Here is a 22,372-nt window from a genome sequence, read left to right as displayed (position 1 = left end):
CACAAAATACCAAATGGAAGAGGCATCATAGAAAATTTAAGCCTACATTCAACATAACCAGTTATTTAGGTAGTTTGTGCACCTTTCTCCCCAGAATAAGTTTGTGGGATAACCAACTCTGCTTAATCCAAACAACATCAAACATAATTGTATATCATTTAATTTCATTCCTTAACTTCCCTCAGAGTAGATACCCAAGGTATGGGTATGATTTCAGTAAAAAAGGATTACATTTCTGCCTTTTTCAGGATAAAATCATTTAAGAAAAAAGATGAAGCATGCGAAACTGATCACAATTAAAACTACTGATTTCTTTTTCTCTGCTATCGTTTTCTACAGACAAAAAAAAAAAAGTTCATTGTGCTGTTACAAAGCAGAAAGACCACAGATGACAGGAATCCCCTTCCTTCCCTCCACAAACTGAAGTCAGCCAAACCATCACATCCAGCATCTCCTCTCACTCTGAGAGAGGTGAACGGGTGCAGCGTTTCATACACGAGGACTCAGTCCTTCGTATCATTGTCACCCATCCCAGGGTTGGGAAGGCTATAATGTGGGACACCTGCGTGGTAGCCAACACCTTCAAGTAATAGAAATACACCAGTAAAGATGTGCAATTTCCTACTAGCAGAGAGTTGACGTGTTAAGTATCTATCACCTGGCTGGATTTTAAAATGTTTTCCTATCGTGGCAGTATGCAGATGTATAGATACCTCCTTACTCTGGAAAAACAATGTCTAGACGTTTTGGGGAGAGGACATTTGGAAAAAAGACCCTCAGAATTTCAACATCCTACTTGACTGAGATGAGATGAAGGGATCTCAACAGGTATGCTCCTGCACTAGCTTGCTTTGTGAGGGTTTGTGGTAAAGTGGACTAACACGCATCTTGTTTTCCATTAAAAATTAACAAGGTGTTGGCAGTCACACAGCATGTGCCGCGTCCTCTGCTCCTGCAGCAGTATCAGCGAGTCACAGCGAAGCGGCTCGGTTTGCAGCGCAGATGGATCTCGTAGAGAAAAGCAACCGTATGTGCAAGTGGTTAAAGAGAAGCTGTTTAAAAACACTCTGCTGGGGGGGAAGGAGAGAAAAAAAAAATTCGGCGTCTCCTTCGAGCCGGAATCGAACCAGCGACCTAAGGATTTCCGTAAAGCCGCGCCTCTACAGTCCTCCGCTCTACCAGCTGAGCTATCGAAGGGACCTACCGCGCAGGCCGCCGTCATACGACAAGAGCCGGCTGGGCTCCCGCGCGGAGCGCACAACTCGGGGGCGGGCGCTAGCCCTGGCCGGGGGCCACTGCGCCGCGGGGCAGGGGCTGCTGGGAGCGCCTCCTGGCGGCGGGGCCCGGCGGGGGCTGCACTTGGGTGTCGGGATATACTGCAGAGGCAGAGAAAAGGAGTGGTGTGCGGGGCCAGTGGCGCAATGGATAACGCGTCTGACTACGGATCAGAAGATTGTAGGTTCGACTCCTGCCTGGCTCGCATGTTTTTTTCGTGGCTCTCCAGTCGGTGCTGTTATATATGCGCCGAGGGGATTGTTTTCCATCTGAACACATCACTGATCTCCGTTTATACGCTCACCACGTCATTGGGGTATTGTGTCACCCAAAGCACCCATCTTGGCCTAAGTTTTTCAAACTAAGTGCCAACAAATTAACCCAATTAACACACAGATGAACTGCAGGGGCCAAAATCCTTTCAGCCCGAGGGGAGGAGCAGTGCGCCCATCGCTGGCCCGAGGCAGTACAGTTCACCTTAGAAATGACACCACAGAAAATAACCATGACATCTCTGGAGGCAGCTGCTGCGATGCAGGCTGTTAGTTTCTTCGCTGTTACCCCTTAGTCTTGAGACCCAGTGCTTACACTGGAGAATATTCTGCAGCTTTGGAGTAGCCACAACCTGTGGATTCAGTGCAAGTTTACTACAAGTAGTTCATGTTGTTATGAACAAATAACCGATTTGGAACCGCCATCCTTTATTTTGCTGTCTGTGAACGGTGCTGGTGATGGTCACAACAGAAGAGTGTGCAGACAGGCGGCACAAAGAAAGGTCACCCCACTATGTCGCACACAGTGCTTGAGACCCTCATTTTCTTGCCTGTTGCTCCCACTCATGTAATAGTCACGGGGAGTCATGTCTGGAAGCTTCCTGAGGAATAACAACTCGGGAGATGCCTGTTTGAAGGAGAAAAAGGGGCACACCCAAGGGCGCTAGTGCTCTGCAGCTTTCTGTGTGTCATGCGGTTTCGGGGCCAACAGCAGGATGCCCGCTGAGGAGGGAGAGAAGCCGGGCGGGTTTGTTTTTCCTCTCCACTGCGAGAGAAAACACGCCGCGGCGAACGCGAGCCCGAGGCACCAAAACGTAGGCGAGCCAGGCAGGAGTCGAACCTACAATCTTCTGATCCGTAGTCAGACGCGTTATCCATTGCGCCACTGGCCCCGCGCGCGCCTAGCATCCCGGCCACCGCCCACTCAGCGGGCCCCTCTCCCGCGCCGGGCCCGCTGCGCGCATGTGCTGATGGCCGGCCGCGGCCGCTGCCGCCGCCGGGCGCATGCTCAGAGCACCGCGCGGGGTGTGGCGGGACGTTGGACGGGCGCTGGGCGGCGGCGGGCAGGTCCCTTCGATAGCTCAGCTGGTAGAGCGGAGGACTGTAGAGGCGCGGCTTTGCGGAAATCCTTAGGTCGCTGGTTCGATTCCGGCTCGAAGGAGACGCTGAATTTTTGTTCCCGCCTGGAACAATTTGGTTATTTTGGCCCCTCGGCAGCGGACGGGGGCGCAGCCGTAGCTCCCGCCTTTCCGCCTCTCAGCCGGGTTCGGGCAGGGAGAGAGGGAGGCGGAGGGGCGGGAGCGCGCCCAGGCAGGGGCTTTTAAAACCATTTCAAACATACGGGATATATAAGAATTCACATCTCTCCGCTTTTTTCATGCAGTTTTTCGAGGGAAAAAAAATACTGCAAAGAGGCGGCAGCCCTGCAGTAAACACTGAAATCCGTTTTGCAGCAACGCTTTTGGAAGTGCTTTTTAGTCTCTGTAATAATATTGATTATTATTATATGTAATGGTACTATAACGAATAATAAATTAATAGTATGTAATTGGTAATAATATTATAATGTATTTTGGCATTCTCCTATGTGAAGCCAAATTTACTGTTATACACACGGATGTACATGGGACGATCTAGGAGAAGGTGGAGCAGTAGGAGAGGGCATAGAGGGCATTTATACAGAAGGGGGTTAATGCAGATGAAGATGGGCTTGCTTAAGATTCAGTAAATAACAGGGCTAGCACTCGTACTTTGCCTTTTTTCCTGTTTTTATAGAATCACAGAATGGTTTGGGTTGGAAGGGACCTTAAAGCCTAGTTCCAACCCCCCTGCCATGGGCAAAGACACTTCCCACTAGAGCAGGTTGCTCCAAGCCCCGTCCAACCTGGCCTTGAACACTGCCAGGGATGGGGCAGCCACAGCTTCTCTGGGCAACCTGTGCCAGCGCCTCACCACCCGCACAGTGAAGAATTTCTTCCTTACAGCTAATCTAAATCTCTGCTCTGTCAGCTTAAAACCATTTCCCCTTGTCCTATCAATACATGCCTGCATTTCTCTTCTATGGTATTGCCTGCCCCTCTCCTTTTTCCTTCAAGTCTTCTCCATTGCAGGTGCTACGTGATTTGCAGAAAAATATGGTTGGCAGCGACTGCTGGCTTGGAGGGGGTAAATGTGTCTGAAGGCGGCCAAGTCTGTCTGCATAGCGGGGGAAGAATGGAAGTTTTCTCCTTCAAAAGAACACAGAATGAGTCTTTTCTGTGAGTGTTTCTGTGGGATAGGTTTCTGATGTGAGAGCAAGGAAGACATACTGTCTGTGGGGATCTAGTACAAGCAAGATTATCAGCAGGGAAACAGATTTGTGAAACTCAGCAGGAGTCAGACCTGCAAGCATTACATCCCTGGCCCCAGCTACCTCTCTATTATTTAGTAGGGGTTTGTGTCTGTGTATGGACGCCCACAACACCAAACTTTTCTCCTTTCCCTTCCAGCATGGTGCAGAGCATCCCTCGTGCTGTCTCAGGAGAAATCCAGGTGTGGAAATCCTGCCCAGCAGGGAACGGAAGCACTTCAGTGAGCAGAAACTGAGGAAAGACACCCATTTGCTTAGGAGCCCATTATCTATACAGGTTTGCACTCACTAGCAGTGTAATCTGAATCCACAGTCCAAAAGCACATCCCTGTGGCAGTCCCTGGGGTGGGACAGGGCAGACTCCATCCAGGGCCGCAGATTTTTTCTTGGTTAAGATTCCCACTTTCCTTCGTAAATGTCTTTGCTCCTCACGTTTGCAGAAGTTCATGCAAAATCCTTCACTCCTTTCTACTCATACAGTGGCACCCCTTTTGCCTTTTCCTACAGGATAGCTCACAAAATAAAAGCAGAGTTTCTTCTGGAGAAGAGACCATCTCCTTTCCCCCATCTCCATCTCTGAGACTTTTTTCCTCTCCCACCCACCCAGAAAGTATTGACATGCATGGGTTTCTGTGTAACTGCGTGTGACCCATAGGGGAAAAGGAAGGCAGAGGAAAAGAAAAGGAAACAAACAAACAAACAAACAAAAAAAGGATAAAAATACAACAGAATGAGAGTCAGGAAAGGAAAATAAAACTAAAAAAATCAGAAAATGTAGGCACCAGACTCAGAACTATTCTGCCTCTTGAGCTGTTACGTTAATGTGAGTGCTTGGCTCAGCTTCCCACTCTTTTAGGACATGCTTGTGTATCTAAAGGTACTAAATGCTTTTTACTACAGTAAAGCCTATTTGGTGCTTGGATGACAGTGTAGCTTGCTTAACACTTCATCTAGGAGCAAATTACTAGTGACTGGTCACCTGCAAGTGCTTAATTACTTCTGTATCTGGTCTCCAGCAAGGGCCAGTAATGAGCTGTGTGTGTCAGTCAGTTGTAGCATATATTAATAACCAAAAATGACAAAGATTATAAAACCCCCATTCATAAGACATTTCACGCTGATGCACTGGGTCACCAGAGTGAGGTGGGCAGGCAAGCAGATTAACTGGGTGCTGTTAATACCCTGATGGGTATCCAGGGGTGGGGGGCACCTGCTCCAACGAAAAGAGATTTTCAGCTGCCGCGCTGTAAGAAAAGGTTTGTTTGCATTTCCAGCAAAAGCTGCCCCTTCTCCTGGGGAAATGGGAACAGAATAAATCTCAGGGGAGACCAGATTATGAGATAACAATTTTCAGACTGCCTGGAGGATTTCAAAGGAGAGATGGTGAAAATGTTCCCACATGACGAGGTACTGGCTGAGGGATGCAGTTTGAGATGTGCTTGGACAAGATGTTCTGCTGCTCACATAGGTAGGAAGCCACTGGAAATGAGAAAACATCTTTCCTGGTTTTCTTAGCAGCTGAAGCTATTGTTTCTTGACTTAGCTGCTCTTCTCAGTGTCTCTCTTCTGAATACCGTTAACACGTGGTTCTATTTGTACCTACTCTTCACCTGGCTTGAGTTAGGTGGGATTTCAGATCTATCTGGTTATCACTCAGCTAACAGCAGCTGTCTCAGCTGACACTTAGACATGATTTTTAGCTCCCCTGGCCACCTCCCCAGAGCAGCCAAACTTGCCCCGTTTCAGCAGCAGGAGCTGGGGGAGTGAGCATCCTCTGGGGTCAGCCAAGCCAGAGCATGACAGTGGAAAACTGGAAGATGCTGGGAATAGACTTGGGTGCTGGAAGTTCCCAGCGGGGTTGGGAAAGATCCATGTAATAAGAAAGATTAAAAAAAAAAAATCTCTTTGGAGATGGAGTTGACTAAGTGGAGCACTCCCAAGGATGCTGAGTGGGTACCAACTTAACTAAAGGAATCCCCTAATAAGGAAGCCCATGTCTTCAGCTTTCCAACCTTTTTTTTCTTCTAAGATTCCCACTTTTCCCTCCACCCACGGTTTGGCGGGGACCTCAGGAGAAGCACAGGCTGGGAAAGAGATGGGGGGGATGTAAAATAACGCTGACGAGCCAGGCAGGAGTCGAACCTACAATCTTCTGATCCGTAGTCAGACGCGTTATCCATTGCGCCACTGGCCCCTGGGGGAAGTATGACGCAGAGCCTGACCCGAGGCTGCGGTGGGGCAGGAGCAAAGTCCTGCACATGCAGCTCCCAAAACGCTGGGTCCCCAGATCTGAGCCCCCCGTGCTGCTCCCGACCCTGGTCTTGGCTGTGCTGTTGTTCTTTGGGGGACACCCCAAAATTCTCCAGTAGCGGGTGAAAGTTGTGCAGTGGAAATCCCATTTTCCCACAGGCATCCGTGTCCAAGCTCTGTATCTGATGTTGCTCCAAGGAAAAGCTTTGCAACTACAAGCTGGGAACAAGTCACATTATGTCACGTGCTGCAATATCTATGTTGAAAGGGAAATTAAAAAGACAAATGTCATAATCTCATCCAGTTCCCAAACGCTGGGAGTTGTGTCGCTGGGGCCAGCAGAGCCTGCCTGCTCCTGTGGTGTCTGGAGGAGGAATCCCAGCCAGTGGGAAGAAGAGGTGGGATCTGCATCATGATGCATCATCCGCATTTGATTCCACGATGCTGTAGCAGAAGAGCCTTGTAAGCCTTCACCCCACTCTTGGTCCTACCTCCACAGAGGGACCCCAGAGCAGACACACGGGGCCTGCAGGGCTGGGACATGCTGCGCGGTGCAGCACAGAGCTGCTCTGTTCAGAGAGATAAGGGCAGCCCTGAAGATATCATCAGCACCTTGTCTTCCAGGAAACCCCCACTCCACTGTCATACCAACACCTCTCCAATTACAACGTGCCTGACTCACGTCTGCGTGCTGGTTCCTGCCGCAGCCTCTCAGTTACTCTTGCTCCATACCCCATATTTCCTTCCTGCAGCTCAGCTGTCAGAGACAACATTCTTTGGACTGTCAAGAGAATCTTTGCCTTTGAATCCATACAAAGCACCATGCTGTTTCTTCAGGAGGGAGACCAATGTCCCAGCGACTGTTGTCTTGGTATACACTGTGAAGGTCACAAGACCCAAGAACTTGTTTTCCAGTTTTCCTTGTCAATCGGATGCAAAGTAGGTTTTGCTTTTGCAGGAAGAGCTAGGGAACACCTCACAGATTTATGACATTTTGGGTTCAGACTCAGGACTTCTTGGTAACATTTGCTGCCTGCTTCTCCGAGCCCTTTGCTGACCTTATGGCAGCCCAACATGGTGACCCCTCGCTGATAATAACCTGGGTGTTGGTGAGCTGCTGCGTTCTTTCCAGTGGTAGATTTTGATTGCTGTTTGATTTCTGGCCTGACACTTGTCCCTTCAGGCAAATAAACAGAAATCAGCACCAGAGAGAGCCCAGCTACTGAAAACAAACTCAGCGTATTTATCCCTAGCCTTATTAGGCAAACAAAAAAACCCAGTTTGCCAGCATTGGACATTAGGGAGTAAAACATGAAAAAACATGAATAGCATTGCTCTTTTTTCCATTCGTTAGGAGCAGGATGGGATTCATGTAACCTGCTGACAGAGAAATGCCAGGAGCTATTGGAGACAGACATTCACCACTGCAACCGTATCTGAACACTCATTGCTACTGTACCTCCCTCAGCAGCAGTTATTTTGCCAGACCACTCTGATAAGTGATGGCTTTTGGCTTGACTTGCTCGTGGGTGCTCCTTCAAGTCATGGACCATCGCGTGGGGTACTGAAGGTATTATGTTCTGGATAACAATCAGGATGGTGAGGGTGAAGTTTGAAAGAAGGGTGGGCCAGTTTAGCAGCTTTTGTTCCAAAGCAGAGGTTTCACTTCTCCTGCCCTCTTCTCCACTGCGCAGCTTGCCTTGGCCTTGGCCTGTGCTCGCTCCCAGCACCTGAGTCAACGTGATAGTCCAGCAAAGAAGTGGGTAATTTTCTAATGCTCAGTGAGGGGAATCAGCTCAGCTGGGGACAGGACCTTGCACCAGGGCCAGCATGAGGAAGGTGGGAGGCACACGCTGCCCCATCCTGCTGGCTAGAGCAGCTCAGCTGCCTGCAGTTGCTTGTCAAACTGCAGCCCGAAGGAAGAGTGTCGTGCTGAGACAGTGAAACAGAAGACATGGAGTGGGAGCAAGGCATAAGAATTGGAGAGGATATCCAGTAGGTGAGAGGTAGAGCCACTGTCTGCCGCCACAGACACCTGACTTTCTGCCTTTTCCACCCTCTCTTCATTTTCCTTCTTGCTCTCTTTACTTTTTGCAGGTGCTAGTAAGGCTGGTAGTGAAGACAAGGCCAAATTCCTCCTGATTGCCTCAAACCAGTGCAGAGGGGTAAGCACTGAGGGAAGCAGCTCCCTCATAAGCAGAGACTTGCAAATAGCTCCTCTTTTGCACGTGGGTTTTGGTTTTTTACCCTCTGAATTAATCACGAAAAACCACAAAGTGAATGAAAGGGGGTGAACATGTCCAAATGGCTGGTGGGCATATAACAACAGGAAGAACCTAATTACAAACAGGAGTTTGGGGAGGTAGCGCCTTTTTCTAGTTGGACAGCTTGAACTTGCACCTATTCTTCCAGCTGGCAGCCAGAGAGATGATCCACCACATGCCCACGCCAGGCAGGATAAAGGGCTCCCATGTATTTGCTCAGAGATCCTAGGGATATTATTACCCCTGCTGCAACGATGGGATGAAGAATGATGTTAGAAAAGGGTAGTTGCTCAAATTTCCTTGCACTTCTAACAGAATTGCTCTGAGCAAACAAGGCCACTCAGTTCTGCCTAACAGCACACATACTGCATGCGAGAAGAGCTGTGTGGTGGTGCCCTGCAGTTTGGAAAGCAGGTCTCAGTGAGATGGGCCCTGCTTGAGCCCAGGCAAGGGCTGCAACCAAGAACAATGATTTGAGGCAAAACCTTGGTCAAGCAGGGTACTATCCTCATGCCTGGAGGAAGCTGGAGCCAGAGCTGGGAAACCAGGCCAGTGCCCCAGGGAGGGAATGAATACAGGTGAGAGCTGGAGATCAGAAAGAGTGATACATCTCTAAAAGACACTTTTCCCCTCCTGGCTATTGCGTGTCCAGGGCAGGGCTGCAGCTGAAGGAAGGCGCATTCAGTAAGGCTTTGGTTACTATGGAGAACAAGCTGGTAACCCAGAGTGCTTGTAAGATGCCCCAAGCTCTAGGTGGAGATTTACCACATCCTTTGGCAAGGAACGAGTCATTAGTATCCAATTACACTGAAATCATGCTTAATTCAAGACAGGTTAAGACAGAAAGCAAATAAAAACATTTACTCACAGCTGCCAAGATAGATAAACTCATAAAAGAGGTAGGTGGAAAAATGAGAGAAAACCAGGCTACAGTTACTGGCTTTGAAGATTAAATCAGCAAGGCCATTCCCTCATATCCAGGCATTTTGCTGCAGGCTCTCCTGACGCAGTGAGGAGCAGCAAGCCTATCTTCCTCCTCAGCTTATACTGCAGGTTGTGTTGGCTGAGAAATATTTCCTCATGGGGGAACAAAGTACCTCTCATGTCTAATTTCCTCCTAAAAACCCAAATTCTTGCCTTCCAGGGAAGTCCACCACTTTAGTACAGAGCTCCTCCTGTTTCTTCCATATCCAGGAGACACGTTGGCCTTTCCTCTTGGCAAAAATTACTTCATTCCTTTAGTGTTACCAGGCCAGCTAACAATGCCTTGGGTGAAGTGCTAAGCCAGAGTACTGTCATGGGAAATGCATTGGCGAGATTATCTGAATGCCACCGCCTTCTTTTCCTACCTCTTTTTTTAATTATTATTGTTATTTTTTTTCTGTAATGATGTAAACATCTCTTCTTTGCTCTGCCTGCTATCACTATTTTAGAGGGCATGTGGAAAAGCACGTGGGCCTGCTCAGCCTTGGTTTGGAGTGAATGTCTGGCTTCAAGCTAGTGAAGGAGCCAGAGGAGCAGTTTTGCTGCTCAAGCAGAGGCTGATTTTTGGTTGACGGAGCTTGTCTTCTCAGGGAGAGGGTGAGACAGTCCCTTCCCTTCTTGGAAGAAGATAAAGGAGATGTGGAGGATAAAGGCTGATGTGGGAAGGATGAAAAGCAGGTTACTGTGGTGCTGCAAAGTAGAAGATGATGGGGGCAGTTATGCTGGACTTGAGAAATCACTTCAAAGGGCTTGTTTAATTCAGAGGGCATAGAATCATAGAATCATAGAATAGTAAGGGTTGGAAAGGACCTTAAGACCATCTAGTTCCAACCCCCCTGCCATGGGCAGGGACACCTCACACTAAACCAGATTGCCCAAGGGTCTGTCCAACCTGGCCTTGAACACTGCCAGGGATGGAGCATTCACACCTTCCTTGGGCAACCCATTCCAGTGCTTCACCACCCTCACAGTAAAGAACTTCTTCCTGATATCTAATCTAAACTTCCCCTGTTTAAGTTTGAACCCAGATCCTGGGTTTGGTCCCATCCTGGGACTTACCTCTGTGCATGCATACGTGGTCTCCTTTCTTGCTCTATTATCGTGTCTTTTTCCCTTTGCATCTTCCACTTGCGTCTGCAAACTTTCTCCTTCCAGCTTTACAAAATGACCACACATAGGGACCACTCAGAGGTACCTGTGAGCCAGTTGGCAGCACGTTTTCCTCCCTAAACTGGAAGGAAATGGCCCAGCACCTTTCTGCTCCCCTGCACAGCTCCTGCAAAGCTTCTTGCTCTACACGATGGCTCCTTCAGTTGCTTCATTTCTCCAGCTCAGTGCAACCCAGGGCAACCTGGGAACACATTATGAGGTCACCAGAGAGAGAATGGGAGAGTTGTTACCTTTTTCATGCCTGACTGGGTAGCACCCAGCTTGGTAAAGAGACATACTCCCCTGGAAGTGAACGATGGCTGGCTTCAGTTCCTGGGAATGAGCAGCCAGTCTGGATGCATTTCAGATTATAGTCTGCCAGGAGCCCAAGGAATTGGCTGTGAGACCTGACATATCAGGAGCACCCCAATGAAGGCAACCTGAGCCATGATGTGCAGAAGAAACTTTTAAGGAAGCACTGTACCATCTTAGGGCAATCACCTGTACACCATCTGGTGATGGGTGAGAGGTCTTGCTGGTTTAGATGAGTAAGGGGGGGGTCTGTTTAGCTTATTTATGTATTCCATAAATATAACCTATTTTGGATGCATATTAATGGATTTTTCATGGATAAATTATTTGCAGTTTTGCTTCATTTCTTCCGGATTAAGTGTGATTTCCATGTTACTGGTTGTCCACTGACATTGCTTGCTGAAGGTTATGGTGGACTGTTACCCTGTGGCCACTTCACTCATGTCTGGCTCCCTGGCATGTTCTCTGAAGTATTAAAGGGCAGCAATAGCCATGCCTGCCTCATTTTGGCTGCAGGAGTGAGGTCTCTGAAAGCACCACAGCTCTCCACCTGGGAACTGAGCTATCAAGGGATGAGAGTCCTAAGAGAGATTCCAGGCAGGATCCCGCAACAGGCCCAGTCCCGGCAGCATGATGGCAAGTGGCAGATGCATCACTCTGGGATATGGGGAACCAAGGCCTACGAGGCAACTTGAATCAAATTTCTGCACAAAGGGATGCTGCTTACAAAGCTGTTGCCTGCCTGTGTATTGCTCCTTCCTAGCAATGATTAGGGATGGAAGTAACACCAATGCCGTACATACTATGTGAGTAACTGGAAGAGATACAATTTGTAGTCTACTTACACATAAATCTATTATCGCCTCTCTCATGTTTGCATTGCAGTCCTTGGGATTATCAGAAACAGCAGAAACACACTGTGTACTGCTCCAGCTTATCACCTCCCAAGTTTTCCCTGAAGTAAGATTCCCTGCAACAGGATAGAGATGAGGGAGATCCGACCCCAACACAACAGCAACACAAGTGACATGAGGAGGCAAAACTTGCAATAAGCAGGTCCATCAGAGGACTGATTTTGCACCACCTCTCCTTCTTGCAGACTACATGCAGTCAGCCGTGTGCTTCACTGGCAGTGCAACTCTAAATGCTGTGGTAAAAGAAATGCACAGCAGCTCTGTCACTGATCCTGTGCTCTGCTTTGCCATCTCATCCCAGCCCTCCCTGTATCCTGCACACAACTGTCCTCTCCCCAGCTGCATTCTCCTGATCCAAAGGGTGACTGTGGTGTGGAGACCTTATAGCAGCCTTCAAATGCCTGAAGATGCTACAAGGATGCTGGAGAGGGACTCTTTATCAGGGACCGTAGTGATAGGACAAGGGGTAATGGGTTCAAACTAAAACAGGGGAAATTCAAGTTAGATATAAAGAAGAAGTTCTTTACTGTGAGGGTGGTGAGGCACTGGAACAGGTTGCCCAAAGAAGTGGTAAATGCTCCATCCCTGGCAGTGTTCAAGGCCAGGTTGGATGGGGCTTTGAGCAACCTGGTCTAGTGGGAGGTGTCCTGCCCATGGCAGGGGAGTTGGAACTAGATGATCTTAAGGCCCTTTCCAACCCTAACCATTTTATGATTCTATGATTCCATAATATGGGATTGGCGGTGCCCTGTTTTCCCAGCTTCTTAACTACAGTGGTAGGACAAGGGAGGTCAGGCATGTTCAGCTCACGGCAGCACTCCCTCCCTGCTTCCACTTCCACACTGCTGGAGCAGCCTCCGTCACTGCTGATGGCTGGGGTCACCAGGAGTCACCCTCCAGGCTGGGGATGGGCTATGCTTGGCTGGGTGAGGCGGAGGCAGGGGGAGAATTTAGGGTGGGGAGGAAGAAAGCCCCAAACTCTTTGTCTTCACCCAGGTTGTGGTATCAGATTAATACGATGCAGTTTGCTGCCATGAACTCTTCACTCATATTGCCTAAGCTTGACTGCAGAGGGGTAGGACTTCATGGTGAGAGATGTGCATCCTCAGGCAGCCAAGGCAAAACTCAGATTTTACTGCAAAGCTGCACCTTCCGTGGCAAGGTCAAAGCCTTTGAAAAGGCACCTGAAATCTGATTTATTCTGTGGCCAGAGGACTTGCTGCCTGTCCTTTCTTACCTCACATTCCCTAAACACAGCCAGAATCAGAAAGGCTGAATCCTGCAGAAGAGCCTGATGGGAGAGGGGGACACAAGACCGCACGTGCAGAGATGGGCTGGCATGCTTGAGATACTTCCTGAAGTAATAATTCAAAAAGACATTAATCTAATAGACTGCTGCTTGGTACAATGAACACAATATCACAGCGGATGGCATCCCTGATCATAGCTTAAAGTGCATTCATTCAACTTCTGCCCAGCTTGAAGGCATTTCCAGCTGTTGTCCTTGCAAACACCTGCATCTCTCATGCATTGTGCTCCCCTATGCTCACATGAATCTCACATGAGGGAGTGAGAGAAAGAACTTGGCTGAAAAATGGCCAAAAGGCAAACTCGATCTTCTAATCTAACTTTCAAAAGAAAAAAGGCATTGGCACTCAGAAATGAATACTCGTGCTGGCTTTGCTATATGTCGAAAGAGCATTTACACGGCAAAGGAACGCATGAAAGGAAAACAGAGGAGTTTTTGAAAAAAGAGCTAAAGGACAGAGGTACCACCTCTGTTACCAGTCACGTGCTAAGCAGGCACTTGACCAGTTCAGGTAATGCCTTGCTGTGTGAAAACCTTCCTGCCACCACGTACAGCATTTTTGTTTAGCTGTAATACCATAATGTTCAACCCTTTATCTTCCAGCACTGAATCCCTATTCTGTCCTGGAGGAATGACCCTCAAAGGGGATGGACAAAAACATAATCTAGACTACCTAGGGAGCTGGGACAGAGTCTCAGCAGGTCTCTGACGTAGTGTAAAGTCATGTGCTGAGTATACCCTTAAAACCAGTCTCTCCTTTGAACTACAGACCTCAGCATTGTCCTGGAGAAAAAAATATACCTGCGTTCCTTTACTCTGCCAGCTGAGCTATGGAGGGGATGTACTGAAATAGCATCAACAGTGCTTTATGCTGAACAGACCGAGGCTGGGGAGAAACCTGACACTGGGACAGGGCTGTGTCTCTGTGAAGTGATGAGCAGATGCCAGCTGAGAAGCCCGAACTGGGTCTGTGCTGTGAAACACAAGTCACTTCTCTATTGAAACATCACTCTCCTTTCCTAATGACAGAGCTGGGGTTGCAGCAGCAGAGTTTAAAGGGGAATACCATGGCCTGTTTAAGGCCAAAGCAGTAATCATATCTATTTCCCAGTCAAAATTCCTACTGTTAAAACTCTGCAATCACCTTTTCCTTGAATTCTGGTATGCTCAGAGGCCTCCTAGAACTGCTCCAGCTGTGCTACCTGTGTCCAGCCCTGCTGTCACAGCACCAACACCACCACAGTTAACCCAGTGCTAAACAATCATGTTATTCCATAAAACACAGGAACCTGGGGAGGAGCTGTCATTCCTCCTTCTCTGCTAGCAGGGAGACATGTAATGATGATTTACAAACAGGATCCCATGGGATGCTGTGATAGAGTGGAAGGGGTCAGAGCTGCATTTGAAGAGTGGGAGACTGTGTTGGAATAATAAAACACTTGGTCATCTACTCTCCAACAAGAAGCAGGATTATCCCACTTTTCTAACTGCTGTTTTCTCCTATTTTTGTATCTGGTTTTATTTATATCCTTTCTTCCTTCACATCTCATTCTCACTGCAGAGCATATTTTGGGGGGTGGAAAAACAAGCCTCTGCCTGTTATCTGTGAAAGTTGTCCCTAGCCCTGGAGAGGACCTATTTTTAGGTAGGCAGTAGTGCAGCACTATTTCTTCCCCACATGCAGTACTTCCTCCATGCAGTGCTTTGGACATATTTTTATGCCTTGCCTGTGAAGTGTAGATATCTTTCCAGCAGTAATGTGTTGAGGGGATAAGGGTTTGGAACCTCTGGGCTTGTAAAGTTGTGTATGGCTCATGGAGATGCTGAAGCACGAATCTAATGTTTGTTATTCCGCAGCACTGGCAACTTGTCTTTTCAGGCTCACTGCTTTTGAGACTTTAGAGAATACAGGTAATTGCAGGGAAAATGATAAACACCTTGTCTTCATCACCATTTGTGGTTACCCTGCCTCCCTTGACCACCATTTATCATCCTAATCTCAAGGACTATGAGAAAGCCAAGACTTGCTATTGGGAGAGCTTTCTGTTCCCCTGTGGCTCTCAAAGCTGGGTGACACTCAGGTCCACACTGGCCTGCTGCCATTATTGAAGTGCAGCAGGAAGCCACAGGACTCTCCTTCGCTCAGGCAGGCAGCCGGGAGCAGTGATCCCATGGATTGGTGTCCCGCCAGAGGGGCAGGCTCCTTGATGGAGTTCATAGAATCATAGAATCATAGAATGGTTTGGGTTGGAAAGGAGCTTAAGGTCATCTAGTTCCAACCCCCCTGCCATGGGCAGGGACACCTCGCACTAAACCATGTCGCCCAAGACTCTGTCCAACCTGGCCTTGAACACCGCCAGGGATGGAGCATCCACAACCTCCCTGGGCAACCCATTCCAGTGCTTCACCACCCTCACGGTAAAGAACTTCTTCCTTATATCTAATCTAAACTTCCCCTGTTTAAGTTTGAAGCCATGACCCCTTGTCCTGCCACTACAGTCCCTAAGGAAGAGTCCCTCCCCAGCATCCTTATAGGCCCCCTTCAGATACTGGGAGGCTGCTATGAGGTCTCCACGCAGCCTTCTCTTCTCCAGGCTGAACAGCCCCAACTTTCTCAGCCTGTCTTCATCCATGGACTCTCCATGTTTCAAGGTCCTTTAATCCAAATCTCTGAGGTTTGTCTGCTATAATTTATGTTGGTACTGCTGATGAATCTGAAACAGAGATTATAATCTAGTTCATCTGCACTTTTATCCCATGTTTCTGTCTGTTTGCTGCAATCTGTGGAAGCTTCTTGAACGTTGATAAACCCAATTCAGCTCAGGTCAGTGTCCATCCCCTATTCAAAAAAGAAAGGGCAGACATCATCCCTCTGACTGCTCTTTGTAACTTTTCTCTGAAATCCTGCACTCCTGCACATTTGATGTACTCTCAGTGACTCACCTTTAGAAATCCTTTGAGCTTGCCCCTGATGTTATGATTTTGTATGCGCAAAAGGAAATTTCGAAAGATGTCATTATCTCCTGTGCTGGTCCTTGTTTTCCTGGAGATCTGAAACCATCACTCAGGTTGTTTTTAGAAGGTATCCGAATAGTGACCTCATATGGCCTACTGTCATGTATGAGGTACACAAAGACAAATACATATGTTGAGTGGAAAAATGTCATTCTCAAAAAGCAACTGTTTTTGAAAGCACTTGTCTCTTACAAAGGCTCTCTTTGACAGCATATATTGACATACAAGGGTAGTTTTGGCACTTATCCTGGGATGTTTAATGATCACAATAAAATAGTGAAATTGTAGAATCGTAGAATCAACTAAGTTGGAGAAAACCTTTAAGGTCATCAAGTCCAGCGTTACCCCAGGACTGCCAAGTCCACCACTAAACCATGTCACTAAGGGACTCCTCTACATGTTTTTTGAACACTTCCAGGGATCGTAATTCTACCACTGCCCTGGGAAGCCTGTTGCAATGTCTGATCACCCTTTCCGTGAAGAAATTTTTCCTAATATCCAGTCTAAACCTTCCCTTTCCTCTTGTGTGTCAACTGCACCACAGTGCCTTGGTGTCATTGACAAACTTGCTGGGCAAGTCAGCAAAAGTGCTAGATACCATTTGCAGTTTGCACTTGTATAGGTAGGAGGGCTGGCTCATTGACTTAGCAAGTTGTTGCAAATGTAAGTAAAATTTGAGTTCCTGCAACATGCCCACTGTAGGTGGGAATGCCAGTGCTCACCATTCCCTGCTGAGGGACTGCTCACTGCAGGGTAAATGGGCACAGAAAATAGATGAGATGGATGGAGAGCCTCTCCCCTACCTCCCCAAAGGATGCTTAGCGGGATGGGGAGAGCGAAAGGCTGCATTGTCATTTTATTCTAAACCTCACATTTGGGTGGGCAGAAATGGAGGCAGCAATCTCCTTTTTGTTAGGATGTTGATTGTTCAGGCAGCCAGGACTTTCGCCAAGAGGTAAGGAAGGGCAAAGCTGGGTGGGGATGGGTTGGTGGTTCCGGGCACCAACCAGACCTGTCTTCTTCCAGCAGCAGAGCTGTCATGCAAAGCCCTCAGGTGAGTCCTCGGGAATGCAGAGAGCTGCTGGAGGCAGTGGGGTGAAGGCAGGTGTCCAGGAGAAAATGGCAGCTCTCCACCTGCTTTAGGGATGGCAGAGGTGTCGGGATGCTCGCTCCTCCCCAAGGATGGGCAGGAGGTGGGGTGGGGGCAGGCCAGGGCACCATCCCATGGACTGGGATACTCCATGCCACCCACCACGTCCATGCCTGGGCAAGGAGCCTGGTGCTTGCAGAGCAGGCTTTGTCTCTGCTGGGCTCAGTGGACAGCTAAGTCACATGGAACTTACTTACCCTCTGGCAAAATATGCTTTTTCTCTTTGTTTTCCAGTCATGCAAGAGAGCCACAGGGCAGATTTTCTGTGGCTGACACCAAGAGCTTCACAGCACTGGTACAAGAGAAGAGGTTGCAGAGGGGAATTCTGTGAACACGAAACCTAGGGATGTCATTATGGCATTGAAACCTGAACCTGGACATCGCTCAGCCTCTTTTTCCTCTTCCAAATCCCTCTCCTAAACCCACTGCTTTACAGCTAGCCTTCCAGGCTCTCCTGGCCAACAGTCCATAGCCTGCAAGCTGTTACTTGGCTGCAAAACCAGAGGAGTTAGAAATAATGTCCGTAAAAGAAAGCATATCTCTAGGAATTAGTGCTCTGGTTGTGTCAACAAAGCCAGGTAACATTCCTGGGCAAGCAGTACTGCAAAAAAAGTCATTTAAAAATGGTGTTTTCTTCTTGGTGATGGCTGAAAGACATCCAGAGTTTCTGTCCAAGAGTGGGGTTAAAGCAGGCCCTCTTGCCCTTTGTTAGTCCCTTGAGAGATGGCTTGATGGACAGCTGTGCAGGCCGGTGGCCTTCCCTTGCAAGTATGGAAGGGGCAGAAGAGGAGGGTGACAGGGCTGCCAGGGAGAGATGGGAGGGTGCTGAGCTCTTTCTCACTGTGAGTACTTCAAAGTCCAGCCTAAGCAATTCCTGCTGAAGACTGGCTGCAGGACCATCCCTTGGCTCCACAGCCTCTTGGGCTTTGCTCTTCTCTTCTTCCTTGTTGCAGCGCAGTCATACAATGCATGGAATTCCTAGCACTTCTCATCTGGCCTTCACAAGCATGGCTGAATCTCTGCATTTCTTTACCTAGCAATCACTGCTGGGATTCATAATACTTTGACAGAAAAACCCGTACTAATTTTTCATGTGTCTGAACCACATATTCCTGCCAGAAAAATATATCAGCTTAGGCCTGGCTGCAGAAGTTGGGTTTGTCTTTGTTTTGTTGGCTTCTTTTCATGGTTGTGCTGTTTATTATATGTTTTTTCTTAGTGTGCTTCAGCACACAGAAAGGGGAAAACCAGCAGTAGTCTGTCCCTTACCTTGTTGCCAGCAGATCATAGAATCATAGAATAGTCTGGGTGGGAAGGGACCTTCAAAGCTCATCTAGTCCAACTCCCCTGCAGTGAGCAGGGACATCTTCATCTACATCAGGTTGCCCAGAGCCCCATCCAGACTGGCCTTGAATGTCTCCAGGGATGGGGCATCCACCACCTCTCTGGGCAACCTGTGCCAGGATTTTACCACCCTCGCTGTAAAAAATTTCTTCCTCACATCCAGCCTGAATTTTCCCTCTTTTAGTTTAAAACCATCACCCCTCGTCCAGGTGCATCACGTGTCACACTGAGCCTGTTAACATAAGGCTTTTGTGGCCTACCACAGGTAAGTATAAATTCATCAGATTTACATCCCGGAGGCCCATTACACCCCAAGAGGTGTTTCAGTTCCTTGTCCAAAGGGCTGGCACAGCAGCACAATCCCCCAACTTTTTTTGATGCCTTCATCCCCCTTCCCTACATCACCATATGCAGGTGTTTCTGTGCACTGACATTTCTAATCTTCAGCTTTTCCTCCCAGAATTTCTCTGTTTCTGCCTGTGTAGTGAGGTGGAAGTGCCTGCCTCGCCAGGCAAGGACAGCTTTCCTCATCTAATTCAATCCCGTTATTAAAGCAGGTTTTGATGCATGAGGGGCAGCTGACTTAGAGTTAGGAGGGTAGGAATGAGGCATTCGAATTCCTGCAGACGCAAAAGTCACCTCTGACCCAGCCACAGAGGGGAGGGGAAGGAGAGGAATATCTTCTGGATGCTGCCAGGAAAGGCTCCCCGCCAGCCCTGGAAAGCCCAGCTGTCCATGGCTCAGCTGCCGGACCAGCTTCTCCTGCTCGGCTCCAGGCTCTTGTCTGGACCGGGCAGTCCAAGCAAAGGTGTGATTTCAAATGGGTTTAACTGAGCTATCACAAATGTCCCTTGAATGCAAGACTTCAGAAAAATCTGCTTGCTTTCATGTGACTGCTGACACGTGTATGTTTAGAAAGGGGAAGTTCCAGCTTGGTGGGGCTGCAAATGGGTACAGGATTTCATCCAAACACTTAAAAAGTATGTGAGGCTCTGAAAATAAAATAGTCAATAATACATTTAACTTAATGTGGTTCGTTGCTGTTGCATGCAGAGAATAGTATTCATTTTCATGCAGAAAGCAATAAAACCTTTTACTTTTATATTCCCCTGAAGTGCACAGTTTCCAGACTGGTGTTGCATGCAGATGAAGGGCCCTGGAGTCGGGGTCATTCCAAAGAAGGGCTTTGGAGCTGAGGTCTGCCCTGGGGCATGTAGGGGACTCACCCAGCCACTCTATAGCATTTTTCAGACGCAAGTCCTATACAGTCATGAAGGATTATAAACATGAGAACTTTCTACAAGGCGCTTAACAGAGAAATCAGTTGTAGATATTGATTAAAAGAGAAAACAACATTCTAATTTCATGTACAGTACAGTGGCAAAGTGATTTTATACAGTACATGCAGGGACTTTGGCTTAAATGTGAGGGTATTTATTGCTTGTACAGTTGTGTGATAAATTGACAAGTAGAAGCACAGATGGCTTTCCCTTAAGATCAGGCATCACATGCCACAAATTATCTGGGAAATTGTCATTTTAAAAATAACTCTGGAACAAGTGCCAAGCTGAGAGGGATATCAGTGTCTAATAAACAGATATAAACACAGCAGTGCCCAAAACTAAAATATATTTGAATTAAACTATGTGGAGAGAAAGCATATACAATTAGCACCTATTCTCTAGCACCACAAATGAAAGCTTTTCATACTGTATTTCTTCTGCCTCTTTCTCATCAGAAAATTCAAATAATGGGGGTTTCTTTTGTGCATATTTAAGCCACTGTGGAGTTAACAGCTTGAATAGTTGTGTTTGTTAGATTCTTATGTTACAGCTCCTAAAAAAGTATCAGACCAGAAGAAACTTAAGCACATTTATAGGCAGGCAATTTCTTTTTAACTGTTCTTCAGGGTGGTGACATGTTTACGCCTTGATGTGTCTGAGCTCCAGCACAGCCATCACTCCTATTGTCTTCAACTGCACATGCTTCACACCTTGGGAAGGCGAGATCCTGGACGCTGCCAAAACACACGGGGAAAATTATATCCTGCATCTCACAGCCATGGCTGCTTGCTTGAAACAGAGCATTTATTAGGCTGGGGCAGCCCTACGCTCCCTGCAGCCGTGCAGAGATAAGCGGGCAGCGGATTGCGTTTGCTTATCGCTTGCTGTCTTCCTCAGGGGGTGAAGGCCACCATGTGTGAGTGAGGAGAGCCAGGGCCCCGGCGGCCGCCCCCCCGTCCCCCACCAGCTGTCACCTGTCCCAGCCTGTCCTCCTCTCACGCGCTTATATGGGCACGGCAGGATGGCATCTCGTGACGCTCGCTGCTAAAAACAGCCCCGGCTCCCTTCGGCCGCTCGTTTAAACAATGTCCTCCAGCCACAGCGACCCAGAGAGCCTCTGATCGCAGCGCAGCCTTGGACTTATTTCAAGGGAAATTAACCCGGAAACCCCTCCACGAGGCTGTAATCCTAAGTGTATGCCCCTGGAAAAGCTAGGGATGAGCACTGCCCTGAACTACAAGTCCTTCTCCAAAGAGCAGGAAACCATGGATAACCTGGAGAAACAGCTGATTTGCCCCATCTGCTTGGAGATGTTCACCAAGCCTGTGGTGATCCTGCCCTGCCAGCACAACCTCTGTCGGAAATGCGCCAGCGACATCTTCCAGGTAGGTTTCTTCCCGCAGAGAGCCCTGCTCCCCAGGCACCCCTGGCTGACATGAACAGAAAAGCAGGTTTTTCACATGGTGTGGATGACTGCTTCTAACAGTTGGTCAGGCAGGAAGGGGGGTGATTTAGAACAGAAGCTGTGTGTCGCTGGGGCTGCGGCTGAGCTCATAGCAGGCTGAAGTGACACCTGTTAGCTGCGGGACATGGCCACGTGTGTGAGCCGAGGAACTGGCCCCTCACCCTGCAGTCGCTGGGTGCTTTGCTGAGGGTGCCTTGTTGGAGCTACCCTCTCCTAGGGCATATTGACAAATGGTTTCCTATAAGCGTATTTTTGCCCCGGTGCTTTTGAAAGAGGTTTTCATGGCTTTGCATGGCCTTACTCACCTCTCCTTGTGCTGCTTGGCAAGAGCAGGCCTCCAACCCCTACCTGCCGACCAGAGGAGGCACAACTGTGGCATCGGGAGGCCGCTTCCGCTGTCCCTCCTGCAGGCATGAAGTGGTCCTTGACCGGCATGGCGTCTACGGGCTGCAGAGGAACCTGCTGGTGGAGAACATCATCGACATCTACAAGCAGGAGTCCACAAGGTAACGAGTGAATGTGTGCCCTTCAGAGGAGGTTTGCTACAAAATCAGGCACGGCGTAGGAAGCTGGTGGCCTTTGGTCTCTTTGTTTGGGGCACACGAGGCTGATTTAGTCATTTTGTCACTTGGAAATGCAGAAAGGGATCGTGCTGCCATGCGTGCCTGTCTGTTTGCTGTGCAATGAAGTCAGCTCTGACTGAGCACAGAAAACCTCATGCAAGTAGATGCTGATTTTCCCTGCTTCCACTTACACCAGAGGACTGTGCCATGCCTATTCACATGAACAACACTTACTTACTCATGCAAGCAAAGCCCTTGAGGTCAGCATGGCTCCATGAACAAGGGAAAAGCAGCTAGGTTCACATCATTTATTTTTAAAACAGTTCAGATTATTCTCATTTGTCTTTAACCTGGGTGTTTTCATGCTAGGGAAGGGAAAGAAATTTCAAGTCTTGTTAGAAAATCCTAAGGGACAGACAGTGCAAACAAGAGGAAAACTGAATTTCACACAGAAGATACCGTGCATCATAATG

At 48.3% G+C, this 22,372-nt stretch overlaps 1 protein-coding gene and 5 non-coding genes across 6 annotated transcripts in view; 3 read left to right on the top strand and 3 right to left on the bottom strand.

The window, feature by feature from the left end:
* The first annotated feature begins 977 nt into the window (after positions 1-977).
* Positions 978-22,372, top strand: part of TRIM55 (tripartite motif containing 55) — a 57,484-nt gene continuing 36,089 nt past the window's right edge. The window contains exons 1-4 of the mRNA XM_030507649.1: positions 978-989; positions 9,990-9,992; positions 20,974-21,256; positions 21,670-21,842. Of these exons, the coding sequence (XP_030363509.1) occupies positions 21,068-21,256; positions 21,670-21,842 (362 nt within the window). The 5' untranslated portion in view covers positions 978-989; positions 9,990-9,992; positions 20,974-21,067. The remainder of the gene's footprint in view (positions 990-9,989; positions 9,993-20,973; positions 21,257-21,669; positions 21,843-22,372) is intronic.
* On the bottom strand, positions 1,107-1,197 carry TRNAY-GUA. Its single transcript is given in 2 exon segments — positions 1,107-1,142; positions 1,161-1,197. It is a non-coding gene; the product is annotated as a tRNA-Tyr (tRNA).
* TRNAR-ACG lies at positions 1,408-1,480 on the top strand. Its single transcript has one exon. It is a non-coding gene; the product is annotated as a tRNA-Arg (tRNA).
* On the bottom strand, positions 2,368-2,440 carry TRNAR-ACG. The gene has a single exon. It is a non-coding gene; the product is annotated as a tRNA-Arg (tRNA).
* On the top strand, positions 2,619-2,709 carry TRNAY-GUA. The gene is given in 2 exon segments: positions 2,619-2,655; positions 2,674-2,709. It is a non-coding gene; the product is annotated as a tRNA-Tyr (tRNA).
* Positions 6,019-6,091, bottom strand: TRNAR-ACG. Its single transcript has one exon. It is a non-coding gene; the product is annotated as a tRNA-Arg (tRNA).

The sequence above is a fragment of the Strigops habroptila genome, chromosome 1 (genome assembly GCF_004027225.2).
Source record: "Strigops habroptila isolate Jane chromosome 1, bStrHab1.2.pri, whole genome shotgun sequence".
NCBI lineage: Eukaryota > Metazoa > Chordata > Aves > Psittaciformes > Psittacidae > Strigops > Strigops habroptila.
This window is presented reverse-complemented; position numbering and strand designations above follow the sequence as displayed.